At 36.1% G+C, this 13,781-nt stretch overlaps 1 protein-coding gene across 1 annotated transcript in view; it reads right to left on the bottom strand.

Moving 5' to 3' along the window:
* Nucleotides 1-945: 945 nt before the first annotated feature.
* The window catches only part of LOC149838443 (glycerophosphodiester phosphodiesterase GDPDL3-like), a 56,066-nt gene continuing 43,230 nt past the window's right edge, over nt 946-13,781 (bottom strand). The window contains exons 7-9 of the mRNA XM_090006596.1: nt 13,034-13,173; nt 1,585-2,065; nt 946-1,474 (exon numbers count right to left, since the gene is read on the bottom strand). Coding sequence (XP_089862722.1) covers nt 1,164-1,474; nt 1,585-2,065; nt 13,034-13,173 — 932 coding nt within the window. The 3' untranslated portion in view covers nt 946-1,163. The remainder of the gene's footprint in view (nt 1,475-1,584; nt 2,066-13,033; nt 13,174-13,781) is intronic.

The raw sequence follows: 13,781 nt of genomic DNA, 5'->3' as shown, positions 1-13,781 counted from the left end.
TTGGAAAATAAGATTGACAAGCTGAACATAAATAGCAAGTGTTCAGCTCAGCTCGCTGGGCTCATATAAGCTCAGTATGTGGTAACAAATATACATTACATTGTAGAGTTAACGTATAACAAATAGTTAAAGTGTTCGGCTTGCAAGTAATAGGTTTAAAATTCAAATCCTATTGCTTCCAGCTTTGAAATAACGTAAGCCAGCTGCAGCTTGGCTCATAGTTCAATTACTACTACTTTAAGCACTGTGACAATGCATTTTTCTTATAAATGAGCCAAACTCAAGCTCAGCTCATTTAGCTTGGGCATGTCACCAGATTGAGCTCGGTTCGGCTCGCCACAAGCATAAGCAGGGCTTGAATGCCACAATCTCAGCTCATTTGACTCGTTTGCAGCCCTAGCCAAGACTCATACCAATTGTGCTCTCTGCTCCAGCAAAAGGGCACCCGAGTAAGCTAGCATTTCCAAAAGAAATTTGCCAGGTTTCACCCTCATAAAGCATACCAGTGTCCTGTTTGCTAACAGGTGCACAAGTCACAACTTGATCAATCCAACGGACCATTATATCTAACCCAGACCACTAAACAAACCACATGTATCGAGAACAATGTCACAAAACTTGACTTGGGAATTTGTCATTGAAAAAACTGGCGGTAAATTAAAAGCTTGTCTTCTTTGGGAACGCCTCAGGAAAATATCAGCCAACGCAAATATCAAAAAGCATGACGATATGAACAATATGAAAGAAGATATAGTTCTTCTCGTCATGTAAAAATAAGGTTACTATCATACTATTTCGGAATAGGTGATATTTTGGAAATATCATGATATTTTCAGGATTATCGGTGTAAAAAATATCAACATATTTTCAAATTATCGTGCTATTTTTCCATAGATCATGAGATAGAACGAAGCAATAACGAGCAATTTTCCGTGTGTGCCTTAATGAGAGAACAAGATCAGAAAAATCTATTGCCAAATGTTACAATAAAAATTTTACAGGAAATGATTCCCTCACAAAGATGACAACAATACAGACTCCCCAAAGAAAAAAAGGAGTTAAAAAGGAATCAGATAATCCACAAATGGGAAGAATAAGTCCTGATTACAGTTGCGAAGACTTAAGACTACACATGAAAAGGAATAAACATGACATAGTTCTGATCAAAAGAACAACAAAGGGTTAAGAAGAAGCATGACCAGATACAAGATGATGCAAATTGATACTTGTGGAGCACCACTTGGAGGTGTTGCAGCTGGTCCGGGAGCGCCACCTCCAGCACTAGCATTTGTTGCTTTTGGTGAAACGGGTGGCAAAGGCGCTTCCAGGACATTTGCATCTGTAAGAGATGGATTTGGTGGTGGTGCTGGTACTGGCGGGAGTTGCAGATTCTGCTGCAGGGCCTGAATCAGTGAACCAGGCTGAGGAATTTGAATATAACCTGGCTTAACTTTAAGGTCATAACATGCATTATCTGCAGGAGAAACAATAATGTCATTTTGCACTTGGTCAGGATAGCTTAAGAAATGTGTATGCTAGTCACCTAACAAGAACAGAAAATCAATCATGAAATGGAAATCTCACTCAAGTATGATTTAGCTGTGGCAGGATAATCAGTGATAAGACCATCAACTCCAGCACCTACGTATGCATTCACCTCCGTATTTGGATCAGAGAAAAAATCCATAGGGATAGATGTGAACTCATTTTCAAGGTAGGATAAATAGGCTGATATATTAGCAGAATGCAGCTTTTTAATGACGTCTGTGGACCCTGAGCTAAAAGAGTTGCTGCTTGTGATTATTGACGCCTTAGAAAGAGTCACAACATCTGCAAACTTCCTGATGTCCTGGATAGCAGAGTCGAGAACAGTACCAATGTTGTCCTTTATCTTGAATACAAGCTTGTAGCTGGTTTGCTGCTTCAGTTTAATCAGCACAGCACTGTCTGTGGATTCGATCATTACTTGCTGCTTAGTTTGATTGCCATAACCGGCATCACCCAAAGCCTTAATTACAACATCAATTATGCTCATACTTCTGTTCCGTGCAAGGTAGGCAGCATTCTGCAAAAATGCTCAGCTATTAAGATGCCACTAGATACAACTGAAACAGCTTTTTCTAAAGGCAAGAAACAGCAAATGGAGCATCTACTGAAAAAAAAATATTCATATTTAAAAGTTATCTATCATAGTTTCTGTGATTTGAGAGGGATGGAGGGCCATGAGAGTGAGAAGGGTGTTTCATCTTCGCAACCTTGGGTTCCTGGTAACGATCATATCTAGATGGGTCATGGCTGATCATGGTTGTAACGCCTGTGAATTTTGTTACATGAATAAACATGAATTTTATTTTATTTTTTATGGCCTGAATGTTATATATGTGTATTCTTACTTTTGAATGTGATATTGGATCTTTGCTAGTGGATCCCTGATATTTTATTAGGATCTTTGACATTGGATCCCTGATATCTTATTTGAATCTCTGATATTGGATCCCTGAAAATCTAATTTGGATCTTGGGGTTTGGATCACGGAGTTCGAGTCCCTGAAAATTTGGATCTTTGCATGGATCTGGATAGACCCAATACGGATCCAAAAAATCTAAATAGATCTTGGATCCTCATTAAGTGGATCCAATTACCCATGATGGGATAATAACCCAACTAGGGTGGGACGTCACACACCTACTTGATATTTATATCCGTATTTATGTAATCAAAGGGGATAATCAGTAAATAGTGAAAGTAATTCATAAATTAAAAGATAATTTACTAGAAAGGGAGATTAAAAGACAAGATGGTAAGAGGGAATATGTGTTATGGGAATTAGTAGTGCTTGGGAAAGAGAAGAGGTAAGTTAGATAAAAAGGTAAAGTAAAGAGGCGGGGAGGTTAATAGATAAAATGGTAAGTAGGTAAAGAGAAAAGAAAAAGATAAAGTAAAATATTAAGTTGCAAAGGGGGAAAGTGTGCTAAAAAATAAGAAGGGGAAACCACCTCTTGTGGAATCCCCCATTCATGCCCTCCCCTTTGTTTATTCTCATAACCGACCCCCTCCCATTTCCTTTTTATCCCTCCTCCCTCTTACTCGAACCTATCTTTCTCTCTCCCTCTCACGAGCCCATCTCTCCCCCCAACATCCCCTTCACTTTCTTTCCTCCTTGATCCAGATCCTCTCACACGTTTGAGAGAGACTACATTGACGAACGTCGGCTGTGAGTGTGTTGGGGCTGTTGACAAATTTCAGCCTGATCGGGAGCAGATCGACCTGTCTCTAGGCATCAACTAATCTGTGGTTGTCTCCAAGCCGATTTGAGATAGGAACCTGACACGACTGTGTGTGCAAGGTGCCAAGATGCACCTGCATACAGCCATGGGAATTAACCATGGCTGAAATAGAATGTTGAAACCTTATATATATAGTCTTGCTGTTGCATATAGTTAAATACGCAGTGGGTAACCACATACATATAGATGCATCAACGATTCATGCATTCACGTATTTTCTGATATACAAAGTTGAAACCCTATATACATATATGTAGTTTGGCTGTTGCATATAGCCTTAATGCACAGCAGCTACATAACTGTTAATACATTGATGATACACTTACATACTGGATGTTGCAGAAATATATAGCCCTGTACATGTTTTAATGTTGCATTCATCCAAGCTCCTGTGCATGTTTATTTTCTGAATGAGCTGCTATATCTTTGAAGTTTCCAGACATTTACCAATATCATGTAATTTGCCGATTAGTTCTGAAAATCATGAATACCCTGCAGAAACTAAAGTCATGAGCATGGGTTTCCAACTGGTTTCTTATTAGCATAACACATGCCTTTATGTTGTACTAAAATTGTGTTAATGCATGTTTTATTCCTGGAAAAGAACGTCTAAGTATTGCATGCTTATCTCTAAAAAAGTCGCAGAACATGAATATATATATTGGTGAGCAAGAAATACCGGTGGATGATTGTTTCAAATATTTGGGATCTATCATTCAAAGTATGGAGAAATTGATGGAGATGTAAATCATAGGATAAAGGTTGGGTGGATGAAATAGAAAAGTGCAACTGGAGTGTTGTGCAATCGTAGAATGCCATTGCGGTTGAAGAGAAAGTTTTATAGGACGACTATTAGGCCCGCTTTACTATATGGTAAAGCGAATGTTGGGCTGCCAAGAGACATCATATTCAAAAAATGAGTGTAGCTGAGATGCGTATGCTGAGATGGATGTGTGGAAATACAATAAAAGATAAGATTCGGAACGAGGAGATACGTAAGAAGGTAGGCGTTGCACCCATTGAAAATAAGATGAGAGATAATCGTTTACGGTGGTTTGGACATATTCGGCGAAGGCCTAATGATGCTCCAGTTAGAAGGATGGAGAAATGGGAAAATATATTAGTTAAAAGAGGTCGGGGTAGGCCTAGGAAGATATGGATGGAGGTGATAGGAAAGGATATGAATGCTTTGAACCTCACCGAGGACATGGCATTGGATAGAAATGATTGAAGGAGAATGATTCATGTGGATGACCCAGAATGATTTTCTTTTTTGGTTCATATCGTCGACCCCAAGTTTTGGGATGAAGGCGTAGTTGTTGTTTAATTCGCAATCATTTGATTCTTGGGAATCAACTTTTTGCCTTGGCAAACGATCAAATAAGAAAACATAGTCTACTTCTTTATCAAAACCATTTTCTTTTTCTAAGGAAGTTGCATCCTTTAACACAAGTTTGTTCTTAGAATCAAAACATCGATAACCTTTTTGTTTTTCACCATACCCCATAAAGACACAATCAATTGCCTTTGGAGATAGTTTATCATTTTTGTGAGTACAAAGCATTTACAACCAAAAATACGTAATTTTTCAAAATCGGGAGACTTTTTTGGATAATTTTTCAAATGGATAAATATTTGCAAAGAAGAAGAAAACATTTTATTTATTAAATATGTTGAAGTCAAAATGGCTTCAGCCCAAAACTTCTTAGGAGCATTTTTACAAATAAGGTTATAGCGGTTTTCATGATGTTCGTTTTCTTTCCACCAACCTATTTTGTTGAAGAGCTCTAAGGCAAGATCTTTGATGACAAATTTCACTATTCTTTAAATAATGTTGAAACTCGTTTGACATATATTCTCTACCCGAATTGGATCACTTTAAAATTGATTTTTGACCATCATATGAAATTCTTCAAAGAAAGAAAAAACATTTGATTTTAAATTAAGTAGACCCATGCATATCTTGTCAAGTTATGAATGAAAACAACAAAATAAGAGTAACCACCCTTTGATAAGACCGAAAGAGGGTCCCCATACATCCGAATGCAACAACTCAAATGATATTTTTAAAATAAAAGTTCTAAGAGAAAAAGGTATAGATTTAATTTTTCCAAAGATACAATCTTTACAAATAATATCTTTTTCATTCCAACAAGCCTCCGCAAATGGAAAAAGTTACATCTTGCAAAACTAAAATATTCATGTCCCTTATGCCATATTCCGATATCCTTTTTCTTTGACATAATTACAAAATGACTTAGAAGGGATAGACAAAAGATCCATGTAATAAAGATCTCTTCTTCTATAGCCTTATGCCCAATTTGTTTCCCGAACCAGAGTTCTTGCACGATGCAACCTTTTAAAAAGAAAGAGATTTCACATCCATGATTAAAAATTTAAGAAACCAAAAAAAGATTAAGTTGAGTTTAAGAACAACTCTAATGTTTGGAACAAAGAATTTTTGAGAGGTTTTTGAATTTAAAGTCCCAGTGCTTTTAATTTTTAGGCTATGTCACATGGGTGAGAGTATAGGTGCGGGTACGGGTGCGACATGAGTGCGGAGAAATTTCAAAAATTTTGGACACGGGGACACAACTATATATATATATATATAACAATAATAAGATTGTAAATTTTAAAGCAAAAATAAAAAAGTAATTCTATTGAAGTAACAACACAAACTTACCAAAATATAACAAATAAAGAAGCTTGTGAGTGTGATAACAAGCTTTTAATAAATTAATTTTAATAAATAGACAAAAATAGACTCGGTCAAAGTTGACCAAGTCCAAAATGTGGATGGACTCGGCCCCAGTGTGTTGACTGAGTCCGACACTTAGTTGACTGTGTCTGCCCCGTGTCCGAAGCCGCACCTATGTCGGGGAGTGTCAACGCGGGTGTGTCGACCTTTTAGCCAAGTTCGTGTGACTTAGTTTTTAGGGAAGTCCCATCGGTGGTTGAAACATAGGATAAATTTGAGTTGGTGTATATGTCAGAAAGAGAGTTCTCATAAGGGGTCATATGAAAAGAGGTTCTCGAATCAAGAATCCAAGAACACATACTTGGAGGGAAAGAAAAAGCAACAATGACACTAAATGTAGATGAGGATTTGAGTACTTGTTGAAGTGTCTCTAATAGTTGAGAAAGAGAGAGAGTGTCTTTAGAGTCTCCTCTTTTGCTTGACTCTTCGCTCTTGGGATTGAATTCTTCAATGAAAATCACCTTGTTCTTGAGCTTTGGACAATCGGGTTTGATTTGACATGACTCATTTCAATAGTAACAAACAAATTTTCTACCACCACCATAGTTATTGCATTTACTATAGTTATGACCACTATAGTTATTTTGCCTCCCAAAGTGTGGAGGTTTGCAAGTCTTCACATTGTTGTCAGGTTTAGACACCACCAACACTTTATCTCCTCTTTTGACATACCGAGTCGAGTCTTCTCTTGGCAAATCTCGACAACATCTTCAAGAGGTAAGAGAGAAGATCTATGAAGAAGAGAAGACCACACTTGTTCATATTTAGGGCATCGACTATATAGAAATTGGAAAAAATGTTCTTTATCCATTTTCTCTTGTCTTAGGTCAACGTCTTTAATAGCAGAAGTGCCAACTCATCCCATAGAGAGGATAAGGCACTAAAGAAGTCTTAGACACTCGTCCCCTTGGTTGTTAGTTTTAATTTTTTCTTGCAAGAAATATTGTCTTGCAAGATCCTTTTGAGTATACATGTTTTTCATAATGACCAAACTCTATTGGTCTTTCTAAACTTAGCAATGTTGGCACATATTTTGATGTCAGCACTATTCATAAACCATGAAAGAATTTTTACATGATTACTCTCCCAATCTTTTACTTTGAATTGATATTCACAAATGGCTTTGGCACAATCATCTCTTTTAAGAGCTTTAACTTAGTCTCCTTCATTCTTGGTGAGCCCTAGTTGAGGCTCAAGAATAATGCTCATCACATATCCCCAAAGCTTTTTTCCTTTAAGATTGTTCTTCATAGCGGAGGCTCACATCATGTGATTTGTACCATTAAGTTTGCAAGAAAGGTTTATCTTGTAATCATGCTCCATGTTAAATGTGAGAAGAAAGAGAGACAAAGAGGTAGATATGGAAGAGCACATTTACCAAAGTCACCGCAAGCACCACGAACACATGAACACTTGATGGTCACTCTCCACAAGTCCAAGAGTACTATGGCTTTAATACCATGTAATGAAGCATGCGGAAATACAAATACAAAGTGCACAAGCACTATTGCAAGTCCAATAAGGTATACAAATGCACTAAGGCACTAGACAAGCACAAAGTGCATACAAAAGACATCAAAGAGGAACATATGAACATAAAAAATATGAATCTTATTGAGAAAAAAATGCTTAAGAAAAGCACTTTTCAACAGGAACAAGAAGTCCCATTTAAATAGGCTACGAGAGAAGGGAGGTTCCAATAGAGTCATTGGGGCCAGAGTTACCAGAAGCACCTTAGGCTTTGGGGAAGTGCACCCTCCATTTTTTCATTTTTTTTTTATTTTTTATTTTAAATTTTTTTTCGCTTCCCCTTTGCTTCCTAAGTTGCTTCCGAGACAAATCCTGGTTCGATTCTAAGTCGTCCCACGCTTCCCGCTTCCTAAAATTTTGAACGTGACTCGCTTCCCGCTTCCGCTTCCCGTATCGCTTCCCGCTCTCGCTTCCTCGACCGGCAGCTCCGGTTGGGGTTCCCAACGACTCTGGTCCAAAAGACGATAGAGCTCCTTTACAATGAATAAAAAGACAAAAAAATTAAAGAAAATTAAAAATACAAATCTGTCCCTAGTGGACAGTACCTATTACAATAAAAGGAAAAGACAAAAATGTCTCTAAAGGGCATCACCTATTACAAAAATGTTTATAACATTATATATATGATATTTATGTATATATATCTTAACAGAGGAAAAAAAAACCTTTATATAGGCATTTACAAGGCTCTAAGAGTCGTTGTGATCTCCCCAACGGCTAGAAATAGAGCCGTTGGGGGGATCCCAATGACTGAGAATTTTCCAATAATGCCCTCAAACAAAAATAAAATGAAAAAACAGAAAAATAAAAATAAAAATTACAAAAAAAGCTACCGTACCCCTAATGGGCAAAGCCTATTACATGACAGTGAAAAAACAAAAATACCCCTAGAGGGTATTACCTGTCACAATGCATAACACACATACAAATATATATAACACATATACATATATATATTAACAGCATTCTAGTGTTTTTGATTATAAGTATATGCAACAATACATCAAGCAATATGGCTAGCGACCATAAGAACATAACCAACAGATTGCTGGAAAATTCAAATTCTGTTAAGGCTCTGTTTGGGAGAAGGGCACCGGAGGAGGTGGGAGGGCATTGAAGACAGTTACATACGTGGATGAGTCCAAAAGGATTTGGACCATGTTTGGAAGAAGGGATTGGAGGGAGGTATGAATATTGGCTGGGAATCAACCAACTCCAAATCCTGGAAACTTCAAATATCATTCCCTTTATAAAGAGGAGGTTATTTCTGATTCCTTAAATCACAAGGATTCCAATGGGTCCCTGAATTTCCGATGGTTCAAATTGTTTACAGCATTTACCCGAGTAAATTCCCTATTCTCCCTTCCCTCCTTGGACTATATATGTTGACTTTCCGCCATGCTGCTCACCCAAAGTCTCTTCAATGTTGCCCTCCTCTCTCATTCTCAATATGAAAAGGAGGCAACAACATTGGGTTATGCTCCTTTATTTCTCCTTGTGGCTTTTCTGTGTTTTTGAGTGTTCACTTGGTTGTGTAAGGTTAGAATCTGGTTGTCATGTGTTTGTGGTTTTGTCTTCTGTTGCATAATTTTTTGGGTGGGGGGCTTAGTTACCTTCTTCATGCTTGTCAGTGACCTTTTCGTTTTTTAATACAAGTTTTTTTTTTTTGGCTTTTGGATTTTCTGATATTTCACTAATATTGGTCTTGTATAAAAATGATAATTTTGTTGGTGTTCGTGGGTTGAGCTCATCTTTCACATTAGTTTGAATTCGGACTTGTTTTTATTTGTTTTTTCTTCCTTCTAAAGGATGTGGTCAGCTACAATAGCTCTGTTGTTAATTTTTATGTGAATTTTATGGTCTTATTGTGAATGTTGGTTTTGGTTTTTTCTTTCCTATGACAAATTCATTAGATCCAGTATGCTTTTTCATTTGTATTGCTTCTCCCACCTCCTCAAGCACCAGGAAAATAAGACCCTCCTTACACCCAATCTGTCTAGCTGCTGCACTAAAGAGGCCTATCACTACTGTCACCTACATAGTAAGATTTCTGATGTATTGGCACCAATTAGAACAGTTAGGCTGACATGGGAAAAAGTGGAAGATGGCAAGAAAATGATAAATTTCATGCTGAGTTTACATGCAGTGGGGGTCATAAGTAAAGTATGAAATGGCCAGCTATGTGCAGAGGATGTGGTCTGATGCACTGGATTTTGATTGCACCCTGCTGACAAGAAAGGACAAGTACATGGTTCTAGCTGGAGTGAAGGTTCAAGCTGGACTTCTTATGCTACATACTCCAAACCTGCGTCACCTGGGTACAGGTGCCAGTGCGGTTATGCGTATGGAGGGTATGACATGGCAATTCTAAAAAAATGTCGGTATGGGGACATGGCTATATATATATATATATATATATATATATATATATATATATTAAATATCACATAAATACAAAATAAATTCAAAATAAACTGAATATAATCTAAATATATATGTTATATATAATATATATCATATACTGAAAATATAAAGTTATAAACAGAAAATATAATTATAAATTATAAATGCCCTCCTATTGACTATATTAGAAGCAGTAGGACCTAAATGCACCTTGTAGAGTCATAGCATCCATAACTATTTTGAGTGGAGAAATAGCCAACAATAAATTTTTAATACTTTTGTTCAGGTTCATTAAGATGCAACCAAAGTTGAGAATAAGATGGTCTTACGAGCCAGAATTTTGGTTAGTCACTGTATAGAAGGAAAATGTCAAATGCAAGCATCTGTGCATGTGTTTATATATATATATATATATATATATATATATATATATATATATATATATATATGAGAACAGGCCTCATTTATCTTGTGCCCCGTACTGCCCCATGGTTTTGAAGTGTTTTATGATAGATCTGAACCATTAGATGTGTTTAGCATGTGCGATTTAGTGGGAATCAACTCTTAGATCATGTTTTTCCAACAAAAAAACATGTTTTTATCAGTCGGAAAAAACTGGTAACTTCATAACCATTGATTTTGGATCACCAGAAAAATACAGGCCAAATTCCGGTGAACCAAAAACTGGTTCCCACTAAACAAAACCTATAGATCACATCTATGGTGTAAGATGCAAGAAAAAATACCAAAAAAAATACAATTTTGAGAGGGCAGGACGAGAAAATGGGCAGCACCAACGCATTACTTATATATATATATATATATATATATATATATATATATATATATATATAAGAATGTATTTTAGGGTTCCTTGTACAATATTTTTTCTTATGTTTTACATTTTTGTATTTTAAATGCCCTTGTAAAGGGACTCTCTCTCTCTCTCTCTCTCTTGTTGTATATTAAGGGGTTTAAACTTTAAACCCCTCTTTTGTCAATGCCTATTAATCATTTTACACTTAATAAAATTATACTTTTTTACATTGCTCTTTGCCCATTAGTGGCTCGTGTTTGTGTATGTTATTGAGCTCTTGTATTTTCCCTTAGTGGGCATGTGTATGGTCCTTGTGGCCTTGTGATTGTGCACCGCTTGGTTATCGTATTGCCCTTAGTGTCCTTTGTATTCTGCACTTATTTTTGTTGTTTCAATACAGAGAGGCCAGCATTTCCTTGCCATTCTATTCACAAACTCAAAAACCAATGTCATAAATAGTTTAAATTGAAGAACTAGTGCAATTATAGAAGCTTCTAATAAGCAGCATTATAAGTCTGAAGTAGACTTAGGTATTACCAAATGCTTCCATTAATCACTTGAGACAAGCTTTTCTGCAATTTGATTTCATCATTTGCTTGTTATCCAATTAATGTAATTGCCTTCAAATTTTCACCTTTGATGTATTATGTATTACTTTGTTGTTAGGCCACTGCTCTCTCTTTATAAGAGAATAAAGAAACTGCACCATTTGCCTCTAGATGACCACGTTTAATCATATTTCTGGCAGTTAACTTTCCTGCTCTCATCAGTAAATGGGGTTAAAGTCCAACCTAACCACTTTCTTGAGATAGATACTAAAGGTTTTACAGAATTTTAGGTACCTATAAATTGTTACCATCTGACATAAATATTTTGGATATCACTACCATGTGCACACAATGCTAGGTTTGGATCTACAATTTATGAAATTAGGATTTGGTATGGTTAAAAGATCTACGATATAAATTCTTAATAACTTTGATGGAAGGAGGATATATATGGACACACAAAAATACAGGTTTGTACACATCAGCATATCACAGTTGTGAACTTGTGATACAGTCTAGCATTCCTCTGTCAGATTGGCCTGAAACGAGTAGGACAGCATTGGCCATAATAGTCGGTGCCACCTACTGACACCAGAATTGTACCACTTAAAAGATTTTTTTTCCACACAAGCTTCAGATTGACCTATTTATCACTACAAAGGAAATATCTACTCAAATGGCCATATTGTTGCTGGTTCCCGGTTGAAGAAAGGCTGGGTGTTTGCAGAGGAGATTGGGCTTTTAACATGGTGCCAGCCATACAGGTTTTCAACATCACCATCATGGAAAACTGCTAGAATGTATAAGCCTGGATATATATTCGAGCAAACGCTTGTTGTTTATTCAATTTTCCAATGTCAAGAATATGAGCAAACTCCTGTTGTTTACATAAAGCAACTGGAAGAAAGAAAAGAAAAATCACATAAATAAGTATAGGGTATCAAAAGAAATAATAAAATGCAAAGCTAATGAACAGAAAAAGATAAATGAATACGAACGAAATGGATAGAGATCACAAATATCGATGTGAATGTTAACATGAAAACTTCACTTTCAAATTCTTCTTTGCAGAAAGTGGTATCCTTAAGTATGAGGGCACATTTAGTTAGGCCGCTAAATATATCTGATTCCAATGGCATTGTTTGAACTTGGCAAATCTGCAACATCTCCATAGTTGGACAATTTCTAATGGACCACAGTCTTCCATTGCCTCCAGCAAAGAGCCCCTTAAAGATACAGGACATCCTGCAGAACTGAGCTTGCTGGATTCAATATCCTAAACATTAAGGCGAACATTCTTCACACACCTTGACCACATTTTATGTCTAAAGATGGTCAACAGTTCTATTAGATGCGCATAGACATCTTTCGCATATATGCATTCATCTTAACATCAGTTGGGTAAAGATAACCGCCCGAAATGACACGTATTACAATCTTGTACAATTTGCACCACATGGTTCACACAAATACCTTAAACTTTTATAATGTTGCTTGGTCTACATTTCTTGGCTTAATAATTTTTCATGCAATTGCAACCAAATTACATGGTTGTACATCAATGCAAAATCTGTTCTGTCCAAAATTCTTTTTTTCTAAAAGAAAACAGAAAATACAGAATTGCTTGAGATCAACAATTTATCAGTATATGCAAGATAATAACAGAAAAATAAATGTCTTCGCTTACCTCAATGTTGATCAAGATCCCAGTGATAGTTTGAGATTTTGTATAGTTCAAAAACTCGGACAACGTCATGAACCGTCCCTGATTAAGAAAAGCAGGATTTCGCAAAAGGCCTAATTTTGAATATGGGCTTCGTATTACAGCTACAGAAAACCAAAAAAATAAGATCCACAATCCAGGTGCTAAAATAACAGTCTAACATCAACAACCCAAATGAAGTTAATACAGACCAGCTGTTAAAAATGCATATAATACTTGATAAAACTGAACATTGACCATTAGATAAAAATAGAAATAAACTACAGATTGATACCAATAATATATGTCACGTGGACGATTCACTTAGTATGCACATCCCGTTTCGACATTGACCCAACACTTGGACAAGTTAGGACACTTCATGGACACAGTCAGCATTGTCTCATTAACTTTATCTATCTATTTCCTTATATGATCTTAATTACTTATTTTGTATTCGCTTATGTTCTTTTTATCTTAAAATTTATAAATTGCATTACAGTTCAATTTCAAGTTTTCAACCTAGTGCTGTTATATTCTTTTTTATTTTTTATAAGTAATAGTAGTTTAGAATTGCTACTCAAGAGCTTACACTTGAGATGATATTTATGTTTTATTGCTCTAAGCTAAGAATCATATATATATCTATCTATATATATATATATATATGTTCATATCCCCATGTTTTAATTTTTTAGAATTACATTATCATACCAAGTGTATCCACATTGTT

Source organism: Nuphar pumila, chromosome 5 (assembly GCF_984573655.1).
Source record: "Nuphar pumila chromosome 5, dmNupPumi1.hap1.1, whole genome shotgun sequence".
Lineage (NCBI taxonomy): Eukaryota > Viridiplantae > Streptophyta > Magnoliopsida > Nymphaeales > Nymphaeaceae > Nuphar > Nuphar pumila.
Note: the sequence above shows the minus strand (reverse complement) of the source record. Positions and strands in the feature narration are given on the sequence as shown.